This window comes from Scatophagus argus, chromosome 12 (assembly GCF_020382885.2).
Source record: "Scatophagus argus isolate fScaArg1 chromosome 12, fScaArg1.pri, whole genome shotgun sequence".
NCBI classification, from domain to species: Eukaryota; Metazoa; Chordata; class Actinopteri; family Scatophagidae; genus Scatophagus; species Scatophagus argus.
In genome coordinates this window covers 18,942,128-18,961,734 of record NC_058504.1, presented here as the reverse complement: position 1 = coordinate 18,961,734, position 19,607 = coordinate 18,942,128, and the positions used below count along the sequence as shown (strand labels likewise).

The 19,607-nt window shown below is 41.2% G+C and overlaps 2 protein-coding genes across 2 annotated transcripts; one reads left to right on the top strand and one right to left on the bottom strand.

The window, feature by feature from the left end:
* The first annotated feature begins 1,441 nt into the window (after nucleotides 1-1,441).
* Nucleotides 1,442-2,991, top strand: si:ch211-39i2.2 (DNA damage-inducible transcript 4-like protein-like). The gene is made up of 2 exons (XM_046406210.1): nucleotides 1,442-1,742; nucleotides 2,232-2,991. The coding sequence occupies exons 1-2, from the start codon at nucleotides 1,565-1,567 to the stop codon at nucleotides 2,675-2,677; spliced, it is 624 nt and encodes a 207-aa protein (XP_046262166.1). The 5' UTR covers nucleotides 1,442-1,564; the 3' UTR covers nucleotides 2,678-2,991.
* Nucleotides 2,992-3,320: 329 nt separating this feature from the next.
* Nucleotides 3,321-18,518, bottom strand: brd8b (bromodomain containing 8b). Its single transcript, XM_046406209.1, has 18 exons — nucleotides 18,365-18,518; nucleotides 17,309-17,405; nucleotides 16,278-16,347; nucleotides 16,113-16,162; nucleotides 15,879-16,001; nucleotides 15,711-15,791; nucleotides 14,750-14,814; nucleotides 13,686-13,852; nucleotides 13,219-13,410; nucleotides 12,923-13,016; nucleotides 12,556-12,698; nucleotides 11,991-12,429; nucleotides 11,865-11,902; nucleotides 11,574-11,773; nucleotides 10,266-10,358; nucleotides 9,443-9,511; nucleotides 9,035-9,320; nucleotides 3,321-4,986 (listed from the first exon to the last, which is right to left on the bottom strand). The coding sequence occupies exons 1-18, from the start codon at nucleotides 18,381-18,383 to the stop codon at nucleotides 4,927-4,929; spliced, it is 2,286 nt and encodes a 761-aa protein (XP_046262165.1). The 5' UTR covers nucleotides 18,384-18,518; the 3' UTR covers nucleotides 3,321-4,926.
* Between the last annotated feature and the right edge of the window lie 1,089 nt (nucleotides 18,519-19,607).

The window sequence follows — 19,607 nt, the reverse complement described above, 5'->3', positions numbered from 1 at the left end:
CCCACGGTTTCTGTGTGAATTCTTCCACTTGTTCAACAAGAATGACAGGTTAGGGGTTAAACTGTGGAAGACTGCCTGCAGCTTCAGTATTTCTCCTCAATGTTTTTTTTTTTCCCTTTTAGCCAGAAATAGTTTTGAAGAGGCAGCAGGACTACTTCAGCCATATTAAACCTCTGTGAAGTGAGAACCTGATAAATTAATACATGAAATAGGCACATATTCAGCAGTATTAATAAAGACATAATAAGGAAACATAAGGAATTCAATACTTACCGTAAGAAACTATACACCTATCTAACCAATTTGTTGGTTTTGTTTTTAAATGATTGTTAAGCACTTTGGAAATGTGTTTTTGAAAGGTGCTATATAAATAAAGTTAGCATTATTATTATTATTTACTCAACATACTGATTTCTTTAGATACACAGACTTTCTTCGGATACTAGCTCTGTGGCGAACTGGGCTAATGGTAGCTATAGCTGCGGCCAAAGATAACCGCAGCAAAGAGCATTTGCCGGTTACTCTGGTGGTGTGCTGCAGACTATATTTTTGTAGCTATCATTGAATTTTGGACATGTTTTACAAGATGCACCTTCAACACCGGTGCATTCAGTGTGTAAGCAGCATTTTAACATTACTGGCTGAAATGAATATGAATCAAGAAGCACTATATTTAATGAGTGTAATTTTTAAAATAATATTATAGGAACTTCCTTAGAAAGAACTGTAATTTGGTGCTAACAACAGGGAACATGTGAACTTCATCGAAAGAAAAGCTCGAGTGCATAACAATTCAGTATTCATTTGTTTCTGGGAAGTTTATTTTGCATTATGTTGAAATAAATGCTTGCTGTAGACACATTTAGGATTTTTTTTTTTTTTTTTACATTTTCAGCCAACATGCTGTGCCCTCACAAACTCCCTAGATGAGGCTCTGAACTGAAAACCAAGTCTATTATTTCCTACAACTATAGACTATAACAAGTCTTCTCTCAACAAAATATCTTGGAAATCACTGGGGAAAGGTTAGGAAATTATGGACCAGTAAAATATAGTGCTATCACATTTTATAGAATGTTAAGCAGTTTAATTTATGACACTGCATCCTAGTTTACCAGCTATTTGTATGTGTATGAGAAATTTAATATGTAATGTAGCTAATAACCTTTGAACGCTTGTGTTCAAATAAAATGTGCCTAACTAAACTACTTGAGCAAATGCCCTCTAAAGTTACAATCCACCACATGTGATCAAGCGCAGAACATGTTCTACTTAGAACCACATTAACCAGTTGACTTCCTACGTGACAGGGGTCAGATGGGTCTTCCTGTCTCTGTGCAATGCCCCAACATGTTGCGTGAGCCACAAACCAGGAACTTTCTAGATTGAGCCGGTAAGCCCCGCCCACACGTGAGAGGACTCAGCTGATGCAACCCGCAGTACTTCCAGTATAAAAGCCCGCGCTGCGCTCATTGAGCCGCTCCGCTCAACAAGTTCAATACATGGAGAAGATACACACCAAACGTTTGGAGGAGATACCGGAGCTTCATAAGCAAGATTCAGGATGGTCTATACCGCGGCTCTGCTCTTTGGACACGGAGTGCCCGTCATGACTGAGGAAGAAAGTGTCGTGGACATGATAGGAAAGTACTTCTACCAGCTCACATCCTCGGGCCGAAAGGTGACTTCAGCCCGGCGGGGGAGCGTTGAAAGCTGCGACGAGACGGATAACAACTCGCCATGTAAGTTATTTTAAAAACATTTTTGTCTAATTGTGATTGACAGTAAGGCCAAAAAAACACGAAACAGTGGTAAATTCCAAGTGTTCGAGTCATATTCGAATATGAATGCGCTAACTTTAACCGCAATTGTACGATAGGAACTAGTTTAAAGCTTTGTCACTTGGCGGACGAACGAAGAAATTAGCTGATCTTCGTGACGCGGATGTTTCTGATGCAACTGATCCAGATCTAGGATCAGCTGACAGGCTGAGCTGTTCGCAGTTTCTGCTGTCATCTGCTGATGCAAAGCCTTTATTCTGATGACTCTTGTATTTTAGCTTCGTATTGCTTATCTCTCACATGATGAAAGTAATGTGACGGCACAAATGTCAAAGCTTCGGAAACACTGCAAGTGGCATTCAGTTTTTGTTGTTTTGTTTGTTTGTTGTATTGATTAAAGGCTGCTGTAGACTTTGAATTGTTCTAAAAAAAGACTCTGTCTCTCTACAGTTGCCAACTTGGACGCTGGTTTGGAGCATGAAGAGCGGCTCCTTCAGCAGGATGTGACCCGGCAGATAGAGCAGTGTCTGACAGAGGCCAAAGCGTCCACCCTCCACTGCCAGGTGCTGCTGCTGCCTCGCCAGATGACCACCAGAGTGGGCCAGGACGTGGTGCGCTCTTCTGCCGATGAGCCCTGTGGGCTCCGCGGAGCTTTCATCAAGCTCTTTGTGGAGCGTAAAGATGGCCTGAAGTCTGTGGGAAGCATCTCCTCAGATCCGAGTGTCACCCCGACATTTGAACTTTCTGTGATCTTCAAGGCAGACAAAGAGGACGGCTGGCCGCCACTTATGCACATCTTTGGTACCAACAAAGTGTTAAAGCTGAGACCAGAGTACCGGCTGGTGAAGAGGAAGCTCTACTCCTCTGCCAGCCCCGTCATTCACGATTTCAGCTAGGAGGGGGAGTTCAAGAATGTAAATCTGTTTCATTGTTTACCCCGTTTTATGAATGTTATTCCTAACTTGAGTGCCCCCTTAGTCATATTTTTTTCCCTCTACTGGTGGTTTGTTCTTCTTCATGTATGAATGTCAGGCGGGATGTCAGTTTCCCTGTTTAATACACTCTGAGGTCAATGGCAATTTTGCACAGAATGGTTGAATGTTAAAAGTGTACACTGTAAACAGAATGGGCAGGTCTCACTCCTGAAATGTGCTGAACTTTTGTTATTTATGCAACTGTAAAATAAATTTTATTTTATTTTTACATTTACAATTCTTCTGTGGCTGCTTTCTTTCCCAGCACACATCCCATACATATTTATGACATCAGCTAGTTTAAAAATGACAGGGGCAGATTGTTCTACAGCTTTAGTTTCAAGATGTTTACGAGCGAGGCAGAAAAGATTACACAAGGTTTACTGTGCCAGATCCTTTTCAATAAGCTTTTCTAAAATACCGAATGTGGCAGGTGACAGACTTCCAGAAAGTTAATGCTAAAATAATAAGAAAGTGAAATATCCTCAATGGATGAGAAGAACTGAGGATTTAGTTAATTGAGGCATCGCATTAAATTACACTGCAAATGAATTGACTGATATGATTTTTAGTTTTAGACCAAATAATCTTTTTATTTAACAAATGTACAACAGAACACGTGATAACATATTACCAGCTACCCAAACACAATACATGATCCATCTCACAGGTACAAAACTTGTGTTTGTACTCCCATCTAACACACATTACACAAAGGTGTTTCTGAAGCTACCTGCATAGCGCACACTGGCTACATCCTAGGAAACGAGTGGCAATGCATCAACAATCATGTTTCAGCCCACTGACAAACTTTTTAGTGCAGACCGTTTTCCAAAGAATATACTGTCTAGTTTTTGGATTGATTTTCTTTCAACAGCAGCTACTGGCTTCCTTTCATTTGACTACAACATAAAAAAGAGCTGTGACATTTATCTGAGGCTGTGGGAATTCATCAAGTTGTATTTTTACTACATGGTAGTGCATCTCCAAGCAGGAACTATCTTGCTGTTAACGCTGTTGGTGTTTTCAAGTACACTCCAACATCTGGCATATAAAGATCTGCTCCTGATCAGCATAAATTACAAGAAAGTAAGAAAGAAACTAGAACAACTAAACAACCCATTGTGCGTTTCAGCAATTCCATGATAGCTAGCTTGTATTCTGGACTTGGACAACATACTTTGCCAGTTTTCAGATGACTGAGCATGCAAGAACGCAACAACAAATTGGCAGCAAGTACCACACTAGAAAAGGCACCACACTGTCTGCAGGATTACAACTTTCAGGCAACATTCACATCTTAGCTGGTTTCTTTGTGTTGAATTTGAACTTTAGATTTTCATGAACATGATGGAAGCTCAGAGCTGCTTGAAGGTAGATAGTAAATCCAAAAACGTTTGCATTGGAAAACAGCCTAAATGTAGACACAGTTTGCAGTCAGTGGGATGAAACATGGACACAGAGGGGCGTTCTCACACATCACTAAGCAAAGCAGAGTAAAGCCACCAGGTCTGGCGACGTCATCAGCTTTTCTTAATGAAGACACTCATCTTTTCTTACATTTATCAAAAAAAAAAGGTTGTTTAGATTTAATAACTGTTATGTGAATCTCAGAGTCAACGTATAACAGGAATCAAAATGACAGTGTCAGTATCATGGTTTCTTCACAAATGCAGCAGCCATGAATGCATCTGTGAATCTGAGTAGGACTCATCCTGCCCGTGATTATTTGATCCTAAACAAACTGGTGATGTTTTCGTTCTCTTTGTTGTCTCTCGTCTGCAGAGGAAAATAATTAACCTCCAACCTTTGCTGGTGAAATGACACTTGGGGACATTGGTGCTCTAGCTTTCTGGCCCACAGTGAAGCCCCAACCTGTGGTGCTGCACAGTAACCAATCGTATGAACTGGACAAGACACAAGACTAAGTTTGATGCATCTCTCTCTCTCTCTCTCTCACACACACACACACAGACAGACAAACCCATTCACATCTACGCTAAATCACAGATGAATAAGTGTGTGCATGTACATACACACATAAACCAGGCACACATAGACTGCACAAGTCATCTTCAGAAAACAACCAGGGTGACCAGTAGATATTCAGCTCCATCTCCTCTGACCCCCCGAGCGCTCTCTCAAAATGTCTCATTCTCTGAAATCTCAGTCTATTTCTTCATTTTCAGATCGGCTTCCATGGCACTACGGCGACCCCTGGTGCCTCCGTCCTGCAGCAGAGAGACAGGTGAAAAAGAAACAGCAAGAAAGAAAGACAGAGAGCAAGAGAGGAAAATTAACACAGGGTTGTAAAGATCAGAGTTTTACTGGACACAGTGAAGGGAGGCCCTGCGGTGGACCTCCTTACGCGATGGCGCTCCGCACAAAAAAAACAAAACAAAACAAAAAAAACCAAACAAACACAGCACAGTCCACCTCGGAAGGCTTCCTCCCCAAATGAAGAACACAAAAATATACAATAATGATCTTAAAGAAAAGGAAGATTTCAAAAGATAAGAAGGAGAAAAAAAAATTAGAACATGCAGAGACGTGGACAAGCGCACAAAGACTGGAAAACACAGAAAACCGTCATGGGGTCACTAATCGAAGGTCAACCCAAGTCTGGGTGATGAAAGGTTACTGGATCCTGTGTGTGTGCGTGAGTGTGTGCGCGCACGCGGTGAGAATATACAAACATAGAAATTAAAGTTTATGAGGATGATGAGGACAGTGTGTTCAGAAGTGAGTGAGTGTGTGTGTGTGTGTGTGTGAAACTGTCAGAGAGGAAGAGTGAGAGACAAAGAGGAAGTGTTTTGTACATCATGCTGAAGATTTACAGTTTTAATATTTTTAATAAATATTATTTAACAGTTACATTAACTGCTACTTTATGTGGTGAAATTACATTTTCCTTTTCAGTACAGCATGACTGATACTGGTTGTTGGAGGCCAATATGAATGTCAATATGTAGGATTTACAAAAATGTATAAAAATCCAAGCACATAACATTACTAAAACAATCTTGATCCGGATCCTAATTTTTTCATTGTCACATGACAAAGATACCAACCAATCATCGTACCGATGAATATTTGTCAGTGTTTTCAAACAGACCAATGAAGAAACTGTAACACCTCCTAAATTAACTCAAACCAAGCTTGGCATTTATATACTGCAACTTTCTGTTACTTACATACACACTGAAATGAGATATCTGCAATAAGCTGAATTTAGCAGCCCTGTCGGCTTGGCTTTCCTCATGAGGATTCGCATCATATAACTATTTTTTGGTTCTTGACAATATTTAGAGAAAAGAGAATAGCAGCAGCTTTTACATTGGAATGACAAACATGTTCAAATGATAGGAAACTGATGACTTGTTGCTATATATTTGCAGTTACATTATTATTGATTAATACCAACAATAGCGGTGAGTTTTAATGGCTCTTGTATTTAGGTAATCTCTTAGTATTTTTATTTTTAGAACTGCTTCCTTTAATACCACTAAACTTGAGCTGATCTGCGAGAAAGAAAAGCGATGACACGTGAAGACAGATGTGTTCAGAAGGTGTTACAGCATGTGGTGTGCGGAACGTGGCCTGGTTCTGGTGAAATCTGAGGGAGAACCTGAATACTTACAAAGAGAGAGAGAAGGAAAGCAGGAGAGGCCATTGGGACACTGTCCTGTAGGAGGACAAACATCGGAGTGAGAAAGAGAGAGAAAACACACACATGTGCGTGAGAAAGTTTCATAAAAGTCTGCGTCAAACACAGGAGCACACCGAGGGACGAGCGTCCATTCGACCGCTGCACGGCACGTAAAAACACACATCAAAAATACAAACATACGCTCGCTCGCACGCACACACACACACACTCAAACTCCCATCCACAGACAGTAAATAGTGAGACTGGGATATACAAATACAGAGATAGATAAACACACCACAGACAATCAGGAACAGACACAAGCAGGCAGCACACTCCCATATATAAAAACATGTTTGACAGCTCGTTCACACACACACACACACACACACCATATCACAGCTCCCAACATGGCCCCTATGGAAAATATCATGACTATCTAGTCACAGCATCATGAACTACAAAAGTAATTTTTTCATGTGGTTCAGCTAAGCTCTAAAACTCTGTGACAGCCTTGTTTCATCTCCTGTTGAGCCTGCTGTAGAGAAACATCTGAACAAAGATGAAAATATTTAATACATTAGAGGAGCATTTGTCAAAATTGCAAATTCATCAATACTTCTGAATTTCCCAAAGAAACTTTGAAAATTCCAAGACGTTCCATGACTGGAAAGAACATTTCTAAATTCCATGATGCTTCAACAACGGCATGACCAACATAGACACACACTCAAAGACTCCCACATCCATGGAGTGTACTGACTATACAATCACACACACATTCATTGCAGACAAACAGCTGAGTCAGTGCCAGGCACATGCAGACAGACAGAAGTTAGCAAGGAGAGGCGCAGCCAACATGCAGGACATGAGTCAGCTGGGAAGTCAAGACTGGAAATGAAAGCACAAAACAGCGAGCGTAGAGGAGAGCGTGTCTGCGGACAGACGACTGCACCGAGTCTCCAAAATATCCCATGGATTCAACAATGTGTGCCAGTCTGACGCGAATGATGCTGATGTGAGTGCACATATTGCATACAGTCAGTATGCATCACTGTGTCCTCGGTGCTGGCTCTGCTACTGCACATTTAAAACATACATTATGCCGAACATGAACAAATTGAAAAGCTTGTACAATTAGCAAAACTGATGTGCTAAAGTGCTAAAACCCAAGTAAAAATAAAAAAGCCAAGTAAAAGGTCAAACTCTGATCGATTTTCTTTGAGGGTTAATTCTTTGCGGAAAAGAGGACGAAACAGTTACTCATTCAGTGGGAGGCAGAATAGTAGTTAGCAAATAGTTCAAACGCATCAATCTAAAGTCAGAAGTGTCAATTAACCTACGTCGTTATGGTGAATGAAGAAATGCACAGCACTTTACAGCGTATTTATAGGTACATATTACTGCGAGAATATGAGAACCAAGAACCATACTGTCTATATTGTCTATTCAACAAATCTGGGACTTCAGTCTACAACTCTGGCAACAAGCTCAACAGCATCTGTGTAAAATACCCTTTTATGACATTTCACAAAACATGTTACCCTTCACAAACCATAACTACCTTTCCAAGACGTGTAAAGATCCCCTCACATGCTTATTGAGGCATTCAGAAAAATCCTCTCTGGTGTGTCTGACAGATTTTTCAGAAAAATATGTAATTACCACATTAAAATCCTTAAAATGTCATCTAGTCCTTTTCCCAATATATGAATATGCAAATATTTCTCATTTCACAAGTTTGACTGCTAAACACAAGATGTCTCCTACCTCACGGTCAAGTCCATTCTCACTGTACATACAATGGACTCTTTCCACACCACATTTGTGTATGCTGAATCCTGGACCAGGATTGAGTCCAAACTATTTTTGAGGTCGCATTATCACGCTCGTAGGCTCCGTCTCTTAAAATCTGATTTTCAGTGAGCACAGACACAATTTACACTTTCTGCAATGAGTGTGAAAAGATCCTTATAGTGTCAGACTCTGCACATACGTCATTCTACACAGTGTAGCTAAAACATTCAGCTGTAGGAAGAGGAGAAACACATTTCTGACTGGAGGAAGACTTTAAGTAACATTCTGCTTCTGGGTAGGGTTTTCCTTTTCATACTGCATATTTATGTATTTTCAGATATATTTCACAGGGCTTCTACCAGCAAGAGCTGAACAAGATTCTGGAGCTTTACACCACTTTACTATTTCAGACATAAAACCTAGACAACATTATTATCTCTCTGAGACCATATTCACCACCTGTGAGTAATTAAATTAATTAAATACACACACACACTCACACACACAGACAGAGCTGTTTCTTTTTATTATCTTGTTATTTGGATGAGGTCTTTTCTCTGGATAAATCTGAGTGGGGCTACTGTATGCAGAAAGTTTGCAGAGAATCCCAAAGTCCATTTACTTGAAAGAATTATGGACCACAATTCTTAACAATGTGTTCAATAAACACACCCTGAGTTAATCATGGATGACGAAAGCTTGACCCTTCAACTTGTTACAAAAATTTCTCCCTCAATCGCTGGTCATATTCTGACACAATTTCTGGTTTTGGACGTTTTCACAACTTTTTAAGGAAATTTTAATTTTGATCTCCAACAAGTTGCACAACCCACCTTCTCAGCTGGCTCTCCTGGTTTGCGATTTCCCTCCCTGCCCCGGAGGCTCTTGGCGGAGATGGCGCTCTCTGAGGTCTGCATGATGAGCTGGGTGGCCAGGAACTGCTGGACGTGCTCCAGCACGTCACGCTGCATCTCTAGCGCCATGTGATACACGTCGTGGTCCGACGAGTTGTACATGACGGCATTCTGAAACATCAGCATGATGTCGCGCTGGAACTCAGCCGTTGTACGGATCACACCGGACTCGATGTTTTTCTTAATGGCCGACAAATCCATTGGTCTGGAGCCGCAGGGGAGAGGGAGATGAATTTGTTCAACTTTGTGTTTAACACAAACATGTCTGCAATATTTGTCAGAAAATGTTTGAGAGTGACTAAAAAAAGAAAGCCAATGCATGTGTACCTATGCACAATACTGTGGTAACCAGGAGCGATGTCATCTGACACAGGCTGCAGGAACACACTGGCATACCTGAGAAAAACATGAATTCAGTAACTGACTGCTCTTTCTGCAGTGCTTTTGTTCTCAACCATATGTTTCCCCAAACTAAGTCTGCACACATTTTATTGCTTACTGAGGCTTGTTAAGAAGAAAATGTCACAGCTACTATCTCATTGTTGCATCTGTGGGCAAGATGCTTTCAAACTAAAGCCATTTTGCTACATACTGCAGAATTGTAGGTATGGCCAAAAGGCACAATAAAAGCAATGAATTACAGAATAAAGGACTAGCAGAGAAAGGGGTTAGGTCCAGATTTATGCTTAATAAAATGTCCCACACATTTAGATGCTCTTTTCACAAATCCTTGGATGACACTGTATATTAACTATGATTAACTGCAACACATGTCCCTTTTCATTTATGGAGAAGAAAATCTACAGAATTCTTAAACTCTGTTTACAGTGCCAGGGCAATGGCTAAAATTGAGGACACTAGGGTCAGGTCCACGGTATTGGTACTTAGTATGTGAGAGAAAAAAATATAAAAAAATATGAATTTGTTCATTAAATAGAAACACAAAAATGACTTATCATACTGGAAGATGCTTACAGAAAACATATCTGATCAGCTGAATGAATAAAAATATAAAATATAGAAAATATAAATTTAGCAGGCTTATTTTGGTGTCTAGTCCAATGGGGTGTCGAGGTTGTGCTGGGGTCATAGTACTCATGACTTTAATATTTCTTAAAGCCTCAGTACGAGGCATCCCAAGAAGCTCCACCTGTGGTTTGCCGCGGCTCTCCACACCAGCATAATGGCTTTCTTCCAGATCTTCTGGGCCTGGACTGCCTCCTGGTCCTCACCACATGTGGATCTGATGCAAAGCAGAGCAGCAGGAAGAGGAGGAGAGAGGAATTAAAGACAGAGTGAAAATCAAAGAGGATTGTGAAGTCCACAGTGGGTGGAAATGGGAAGCAGAAGAGAAATCACAAGTGGCAGAGCAACAAAAGCACATTTTCTTAGAATTCATATGTCAGCAGGCAAAGACTGCTTGGCTTGGATAAATGCAAGTCCTAATCTGATTCAGAGGTCATGGCAAATGACACCAATGGTTAATCTAATTCTGAAGCAGCGTTTTTCCCAAAATGTTGCAGGAAGGGATTACTCTAGGACATGGCCCTGGATTCACACAAGCTGCTTCACACACTTATCTAAAAGTTATCCATAATGCAAGGACCTCCGAATATCTTGAGAACCATTCATCCAATCTACTTCACGCTTTGGACTCAAAGATGTGCAGTGTCAAACTTGTTGCAGTTTGGATCTGCAATGTTTGGTACCAATAAATGTTGAATAAACAAGGAAACAGCACTCCGTACAGCAGTAAGGCTCGATTCAAGTTACTGAGTGAGATATACACACAGATACAGTCAACCGATAGTCAGAGAAACGTGATTTCACATGGCATGCTTTAAAAAGGGGGCTTATGGCGGTAAGCACGGCACCCAGTTTACTTTGGAGAAGTAGCTGTAGTGCCACCTGTGTAGGAAGCTAAGAAATAAACTTACTTCTGTGGACCAGCAGCAGTAGTGAAATGCATTTTAGTCACCCAAAAGAAGCCCCACTTTAAAAAAAAAAAGTCAGAAAAATCAGTATCACTTAAAGTGGGTAAGTAAAAGAAGTTTCTGCAATGCGGCTGTTTCATAATTTCTGTTTACTTTCAGGGCCATGTGAGAGTGAGAAAATGGCTTAAACAAAATCATAATTAATTATTAAAAAGATAATCATCAGGTGCAGCACTACATCAGTCTACACTATGTCCAGAGCCATGTACAGAGATGGTTAGGGTGAGCTTTCTCAACAGTGCTGGATATACCTGATGAGATGTCGGCATACAGATAACCCTACGCAGTCAGCGGCTGAGTGTGAAGTAGTTTGGACAAGTGCTTTTCAGAAAACTGCGAGCTGCAATACCAGAGGCCAAGCATCTCACCCATTCCAAATAAGGGCGTTTTGAGCGAGCACAGGAGTAGCTATGACACAATTATTACAGTCCGTTCTACAGCCACGAACACACACTGACACTTACAGCTGGGAAGAAGAGGCCGGGCTGCTGGCCAGTGAATCAGCTGTGTAGCGCTGGGACGGTGGGCCGTAACCATCTTCACTCTCGCTGGCTGCCCGCTCGACCTCTGACAGATAGGGACCCTCCCCCTCCCCGCACTCCTCCTTCAGCTCAATCCCTTCTTCTGGGTCACCCTCACTCCCCGCTTCCTCCTCCTTCACCTCCTGGAGTCAAGAACACACACACACGGAGTATAATGGCTGTGTTTTACAAAGATTGCGCCTATGTGGGCGTAAGTGTGCACAAGTGTGTTACCTTGGATTCTTTCCCCGACACAGAGCTGTCCTCAGAGTCTGTGGGACACAAATGAGAAGGGATTAGAAAAAGAATATTATCATGATTTTGGTGTGTGTGTGTGTATATCTAAGTGAGTGCGCCCACCTAGACAAGGTGGGTTTGGCTCCGGCTGGCTCCATTCCTCTCCTTCACTCTTGACTGTTGCTTCAGTGATCTCCTTCCCCACCTGCCCCTCCTCAGTAACCTCACTTCCTGTAGCAACGTCATCAGAGGTGACTGAAGAGGTGACATCGCTTCCTGTCACCTCAGGTATTTCACAGTTTCCCTTGAGCTGCTCTTCTCCTTTAGTTTCTGGCTGATTCTGGGACTCCATGTCTGCAGGGATCAGGGTAGACACCGTGGCCACATCCTGTGGCTCCTGTGTGGGATTGGAATTTTGGACTGTGGATGCAGGGTCTGAAGGCTTGATCTCCTGGGTCTCCCAGGGGCCAGGGAGAGTGTGTCCTTCTGAGACAGCTTCTTCACACAAAGAGAGAGCAGCTTCCACTGCTGCGGCATCCAGGGCCTCCACTGAGTCATCGACCTTGGGGAGAGTGAGAAAAGGACAAAGACAAGACAAGACTAATTATTATGTGCAGAAAACTGATCCCAGTCATGTTTTCTGTTGAGGCAAACTGATGGGGAGCCTTCAAATAAACTCAATCTGTACCTTCTCCTCTATGATAGCAATGATGTCTCCCACTGTCTCCAGGTCCAATTCGTCTTCCATGTAAGACACAGCTACAAGGTCCTCTTCTACTAATCCCGTCTCCTCACCAAGCTCTGCCTTCACTGCAGCTTCTGCTTCACCTTCTGTAAACATACAGAAGCATCAAATATAACAACACACTGCAAAGTTGTAAGGACTTATTAGATCTGAAACTCAACTTTACACACCATGAACACAGACCCACACATGCATGTGGCAATGAAACAGAGCTATCAATGGCAGATTCCTTCTTGACTCAGGTGAGGCACATGAAAGTAAATGTATGTATTTGTGTGCATGCGTGAACAGTTACGTTAAGTATATTTACCTGTGATGACTTCATGACGAGGTGGTAAGGCAGTGACCGCGGTGGCTGTCTGTACACCATTGGTGAGGCTTCCAGTAGAGTCTCCCTCCCCAACCTGACATCAACGAACACAAGAAGAAAACTAAACTGAGGGTTTTAATTCGGTACTGAAATTATTTTTAGACCACTGCGATTACAAAATAAAGCAAAATTTGAATTTTGCAGGTCAGGTTTCCCGCTTGTTTTATGTGCTGTTATATTATTTCCATTTCATGTCACCCTTTGGATGTTATTATGTAAGCTGAACTGGCTCTCACCAGGCGGGGGCTGGACGAGATGAGGTTGCCTTTTTTCAGCAGTTCTGACAGGAGAGGTGAGGGTGGCGGTGTGGCCTTCTGAGGTATGAGCCTCTTTTGTGGTGAATCATCTACTAGAGCGGCCAGACCTCCATCTTTGGGCCCTGGGCCTGGAGCATCTGCTGCTGGTAGAAACACTCCAACCCCCTGGGCCTGGCAGAGGCAGCAAAGAATGAGTGAGAGTGGTTGGCACAGTTACTGGCAATATCTGAACCATTTCCTTCAAGATGGAGCTTAGATTGCCAAAAACACCATAATGTGAGAGGATCTTTTTCCATTAACTCTTCATGAGACAAAAGAACAAGTTGGAGGTACAGAAAGACATTTTTTTCAAACATTTTTGCTTTCAGTACTGTCAGCATTCTTGTGGTACCTCATCACTGCTGAGTATATAAGACAAGCACTGTTCCATATGATGAGATTCTTACAACTGAGTGGGTGGTGGTGTCATCGGAGGGCACAGTTCCGGTGTCCATGGGTGGCGTGGGGACAGAAGAATCAGCCTGAGAGTCCATGGCAGGGGGGCTGGCACCCAGGGGAGAGCGTACAGTCACACTGGGCAGACGCTTAGGGGTGTTTTTCACTGCCTGACGAGCTGTAATGAAAGAAAAGGTCAGAGGAGCTGAGACAGAGAGAGAATGCTGCGTTTCTCTTTTTTTAATGAACTGTGTACAAGGAATCAAAAAACACCTTGTAGCACAGAAACTATGAGCAAGCTAAGGCATCATGTAAGAGTATTCTCATTCCAGCCTAAGCCTCAGCAATATTAGTTTCCCAATTAAAATTGGGAAAAATATATCACAATAAAATGTCTACTTTCAGTCTCGAACAACAGATATCAGTTTTTAATGATATATTTTTAAAAAAGACCAGGAGAAAAAAAGATTGAATTCAATCTGACATTGGATAATTATGAAACTACCAAATGCCAACGCTAATGTTACTCAAATAGCTGAATGCAAGTGGTGGCCAAAACATTGTAGCCAAGTCCAGTTGTTAAGTGAAGAGGCTTACATCGTCACTCGTACATAAAGGGATATGACAGTTTGCCTATGAACCAGGGCGCATTTATTATGCGTACTTTACATTTAATGCATTTAAGTGAAACCATCAAACTTACTATCAACCAATTTCCTTATGGCTTTTCAGAAGTGTCTAGAGGCAGTACATTTGTGTCATTTCATTGTCCAGGCCTACAAGTAACAGCAAAAGATGTTCAAAACGTTCAAAGAAAGAATACTAGTAGCTGCAGGATTTGTTGGATTTAGACTTGAAAATCCCTCACACTGGTAAACATCTTTTTATTCGTCATCACCTTTGTTGGTTTTGATGCAGTGTCTTTGTGGACCCCTTTTCAATGTACTGTTAATATCAAGTACAGTTCACAATAAATGCACACACCATCCAAAATATTAAGATTTCCAGAAAAACAACACACACACACAAAAAAAAATATTTCAACTGCCCTCAACAGAGTGCAGACTGAACCTACCTTGGTATGCTGTTTCTGTGGCTTTCCTCTTCTGCTCTGCTTCCTCCTCATCCTGTTTCTTCTTTCTGAAGTTAGAAAAACACACAGTTTAAAAAATTAACTTTGAAGAAGACTGCATATAGAAATGGTATACTGGCGTAAAGGAAGCAGGTAGGACCGCAGCTGAAAGGCTTCAGGTTTGAACTGCAGAAGCAGCTGGATGACCAAGAGAGACTATGGCTGTGTCTGAAGTCGTCTCTATGTTTAGTCATTCACTACCCTCTATCTAACAGATACTGAGTACTTTGTCTTTTTTTGTGCCATCACAGACAAAATCTATAGTCTACAGTACAATGCACTGTAGCAAAATGCAAGATATATTGCAGAGGACACTGCTTTTTGACACATTGTTAAGTTTTTGAGGGCTCTATATGGTGGATTAATTTTATACTCAGAGTTTACACATACACACACAACTAAAATGGAGGGGGGACATAAAGAACACTATATGGTAAATATGATGTGATTTTAGACATGGCCTGAGGATTTACAACAAATATGGAGAGTATATTTGCATGCTGCAGCAGCACTAAACTCAACTACAGATAAGGGTCAAGGGAAGTTGGTCATTTTCTTCGGAGGTGTTTTGTCATGAACAAAAATGTTGGACATGTTTAAATTTTAACTAGATGATGATGTGATATTGAGTGAAAACTCAGTAGCTAAAGTTATTAAAAGTCCAACTGAAATTAAACCAAATGTTTTTGGTCTGCTACAGCATAAATATCTGCTCCACAAATAGGTTCAGTTAGATGCTGGCGTGTACCTACCACATATACCACAGCTAACAGCACACTATCAGTCCATGACATGTAGCTAAGTGCAAGTTTGTTTAAACTGTCTACACTGGTGTTCTATGAAAACATTCACTTAGTAAGAAGTAATTCAAAACAATTACTATCAAAAAGACCAACAGTCTTACAGTGTGATCTCTGTCCACAGCTCCTTCAGCTGAGAGTCCATGTGACCCGTCTGTATGAGATCCACCTCCTTCTTCAACTTCCTGACAGGACAGAAAGCACAGGCTAAAGGTCATGTCTCAAAAATTCTAAAACATCTTTTAGTGGTCGTTTTTAAAGACTGTATGTACCTGTATTGCTCTTGTGTGTCTCGCAGTATTTTTTTCAGCTCTTCTATCCTCTCGGTGGTTAGCCTGCGAACGATGACATCTTCAATGGTTTCAACCACCTCACCCTTCTCACCGCGCTTACGCCTGGAGAAAAGGAGGGCACAAACATCTTAGGTCAACTTATAAAGTATTTTACATGTGATTAAAAAACAGAAGCAACGACACATTATTACGATTCTGCAGGTGTGTACTGACTTGGGTGCTTCTGTGGCCTCCAGCAGCTCAGAGTACTGTGAGGCACAGTGCTAAGAAACAGAAAGAAAATTTGTTATCCTAGGCACTGCCTGCGAAGGCCGCAGCACAGTTATCTGCTAAAAAGACATATGAAAAAAACATTGTGTTGGTTTATAGCTTTCTCACCTTCTGTGAGAACCAGTCAGGTGGACGTCCAGGTTCTGAGAAAGGCTTGATGGCTCTACTTACAGACACCCTGGGAAACAGAGAGAAATCAGGGGGGGGGGGGGGGGGGGGGGGGGGGGAGTTCAGAGTGTTGTGGCAGGAAAAACATTCATGTCATTGCTGGCAATGCAAAAAGTGAAGCAGGTTTATGTCACAACAGCTACCAAAAGGATGCAGCAATGAGCCATTTTTTCTGTTTATGTCTGCAAAGCCTTAAATGATATGCTGACTGTGTAAATCACACTATGACTGCCACACAATAACCTGCCTAAGTCTGACGTCTAGTGGTGAGGATTGAGACTAACAGATTTAACAGCACAAGATGTTTTGCACCATGTCCGAATGGACATAAACGGTAAAATATATGTGCATGTGAGCTAATGTGCTTATTTTTAAAAAGAAAAACATTAAGTGAATCCAAGTCTGTATTCAGTAGTTGATGCACTTTTACAGCCAAGAGTAAAGAACAAAATATTCAGTTAAAAGGCTGTCATAAGACTGAAAATGCTTAGATTAATTTGTTTGAAGTGAATAGCCTATGCAGCGTTTCTGGACAGTAGAACTCATCTCTTTAAGCAATAAGAGGTGTTTCAAAGATTATAGGAAACTAGTGGCTAACACTGAAGCTTTAAAGGAAACAGCTTTCAATATGGTGTGGGACACTTGGCTATACAAGTTAAGACAGAACTTTATTAAGCCCCAAGGAAATTGTTGTACCAGAGGTTGCTTAAAAGAGCACATTACAGGTGCTCATGTTCAAAGAATAGCAAAAACAGACATAACAAATACACTCTATTAATTTGGTGGTCACTGTATATATCCATCTACTGTATGTACAGCTCAAACTAAAACTTCTATATCCATGTCTTGTCCTTACTGTACCTCTGCTCAGGCTGCCCAACACAGAGATAACACAACAGACAGAAACCTGACTGCCCCTTTGTGAATGACAAGAACAGCTGAGTGAACTGTGACATTAGTATTATTTTTACCAGTTCTGGTCGCCACTCCTCATAACAGAGGAGGCCAGGCACAATTTCTCCCTGACTGACCAGGGCTCTGTTGGCCCCACATTCAGTATCTTGTGTTCTGTGAAAAAAACAAACACACACAAAAATTATATCATTAAATAAATCATAGACTTAATAGCCAACTTAAAAGCTTCAATCGGGGTAGGAACAATGAAAAATCCACACATAGTAATGGCGTACCTCAATCACAGAGCAAATCATTTTAGTCCTTTTTGCTTAAACACTAAGAAGTCACCGCATTTTCAGTAATCATCCAACTGCTCAGTTCAGTTTCATTCTGTCACTCTACAATTTGCACACAACGCTCATGTACAAATTAACACTAGGACATAACACGAATTTAAACAAGACAGGGTACTGTTTTACACACACTGTCAGAACTAGCATAATTTCATTGTTATCTTATTGTCATCCCAACTGTTTTGTTTTTCCCCCTGGGCAATCTGTTAATGCTACCACACAGCAGATATCACTTTCCGGTCACCATACTACCTAAATAAACCAGAAAGTCAATAAATGCCGTAACTTTGAACATTAAAATCAGAGAAGTCAACCACAGCCGCGCTGGTTAGCTGACTCTTATGGTTTTTATTTATGAAAGTTAGCTAACTACCTAGCTAATGTTAGCCAGATTGTTGATTTAACTTGCTAGCTTGTATGGTGTTTAGAGGCTGCGTTTAAGATTTATTATGGCGTTTTTTCTTTTCATTTTCTTGCAGGGGGTTGAAAAACAAGCATATGTAATGAAAAATAGTTACATTCAATGGTTCTACAGACAGTAAAACTCACTAGCGTTAACTAATATTAAAACATTAACGTTAGCTTAACAATGTTGATTACGGGGGACACATTCATGAGACACACAAAGCTACATGGTGTGGTCTAACGTTTTGCCAAGCAGAAACGCTACTGGTTTAAACCAAACTAAATAAACTGCAATGTTTAGAGATTGTTTACTGTTTTTTTCCTATAAATTCACGAACAATATCTAGAAAGACTTGAGAAGCAGATACTTACTGCCGATACCACTCGCCATTTCTTTTGTGACAAGCCCGTGAACACCAACTTCCGCCGGACAAGTTTCAGTGATACACACAGACAAAAAGCGGTGTTTTCTCCCCGGGATGGCGAGACGTGATCCGTATGTCTCTGCCTCCCCGAAAATAATATTGAAAATAAAACACTCAATAGAAATATGTCTGACAAACTGTTTACCCACTCAGTGGACAAGTAAAACGGATACCTCAAAGGTTCTGGTTTTAGTTTCAATAAAACTAGCGGTTTGTCTTTTTCAAGTCCAGTCAAACATTAAACCTAACAGACTTAGAGGTTAAGCTGTCTAATAACTCACATGTTGGGATGGCACCTATTAGTTGCTGTGTTTTTCCTCCATGTTAACTTGGTAACTGAGACTGAAAACGCCAATCACATCGAAGCACAAAGTGTCACAAGCAGGTGCTTACTGTGACCAAAATGAGCACTGTAAAATGGTGTTGAGAACAGGGCTGTTATCGGAACTTCAGAAATACTGAAAACTAATTTAAAAAGTTTTAATACATTTTTTTTTGTGTGTGTGTATTTAGGCTAAGTGGCCAATTATATTTTCTGTAAAGTGACGACTCAGAAGCTGTTTGAAAGCTTTCTCCACATTGTCAGTATAATTATGCTGACAATGTGCTGACAATTTAACTGAATATGATTGAAACGTAAGTTGTTTTTTTGTTTGTTTGTTTGTTTATTTTTGCGTGTCACAGGGTACTGACACATCCTACCCTGCTACATCATTACTGTATGATGAGAAATTAAACCACTGGAGGTCAGCAAAGACAAGGCTTGTCTTGTGGTGTAATAAAGCGTGGTGTAATAAAGTGTTTGCTGACTACTAAAGAGGAAGGCTTCCAAAATCCAACCAGAAAGCCTTGAAGTAAGTTTTGCAGATGTTCCAGTGGTACAGCCCAAAGCCCACCAGGAGTTTGTATAAAAGTTTCTGTCTCCGTAAATGTTGACATTGAAAGCGGGCCAGCGTTGCTGCATTAATCTTAGTCATGTCACTGTTTAAGGATGCTCTGAACTGAGTGAGAGATGCGTTTGCTGCACTCTTCTCTGTAGAGTTTTATAGTGCCTCTGTTGATGACGTGTGACCACGTGTTGTCCTGAGTTTGCTGCTTTAGATTTGAATTACATACCACTGAAGGAAGGCATGTTGGCTTTGGGTTTATGACCAGATCACCTTGGGTCACTTTCACACATGTGAATAGTA

What these genes read in the sequence shown, in the direction of transcription:
- si:ch211-39i2.2 (XM_046406210.1), top strand. Translation starts at nt 1,565, where the DNA reads ATGGTCTATACCGCGGCTCTGCTCTTTGGACACGGAGTGCCCGTCATG. An exon ending in GACGGATAACAACTCGCCAT is followed by an intron (nt 1,743 to 2,231) that starts GTAAGTTATTTT and finishes GTCTCTCTACAG; the next exon opens with TTGCCAACTTGGACGCTGGT.
- brd8b (XM_046406209.1), bottom strand. An exon ending in TCGTCATGAAGTCATCACAG is followed by an intron (nt 12,699 to 12,922) that starts GTAAATATACTT and finishes GTATGTTTACAG; the next exon opens with AAGGTGAAGCAGAAGCTGCA. An exon ending in GCCAAACCCACCTTGTCTAG is followed by an intron (nt 11,903 to 11,990) that starts GTGGGCGCACTC and finishes TGTGTCCCACAG; the next exon opens with ACTCTGAGGACAGCTCTGTG.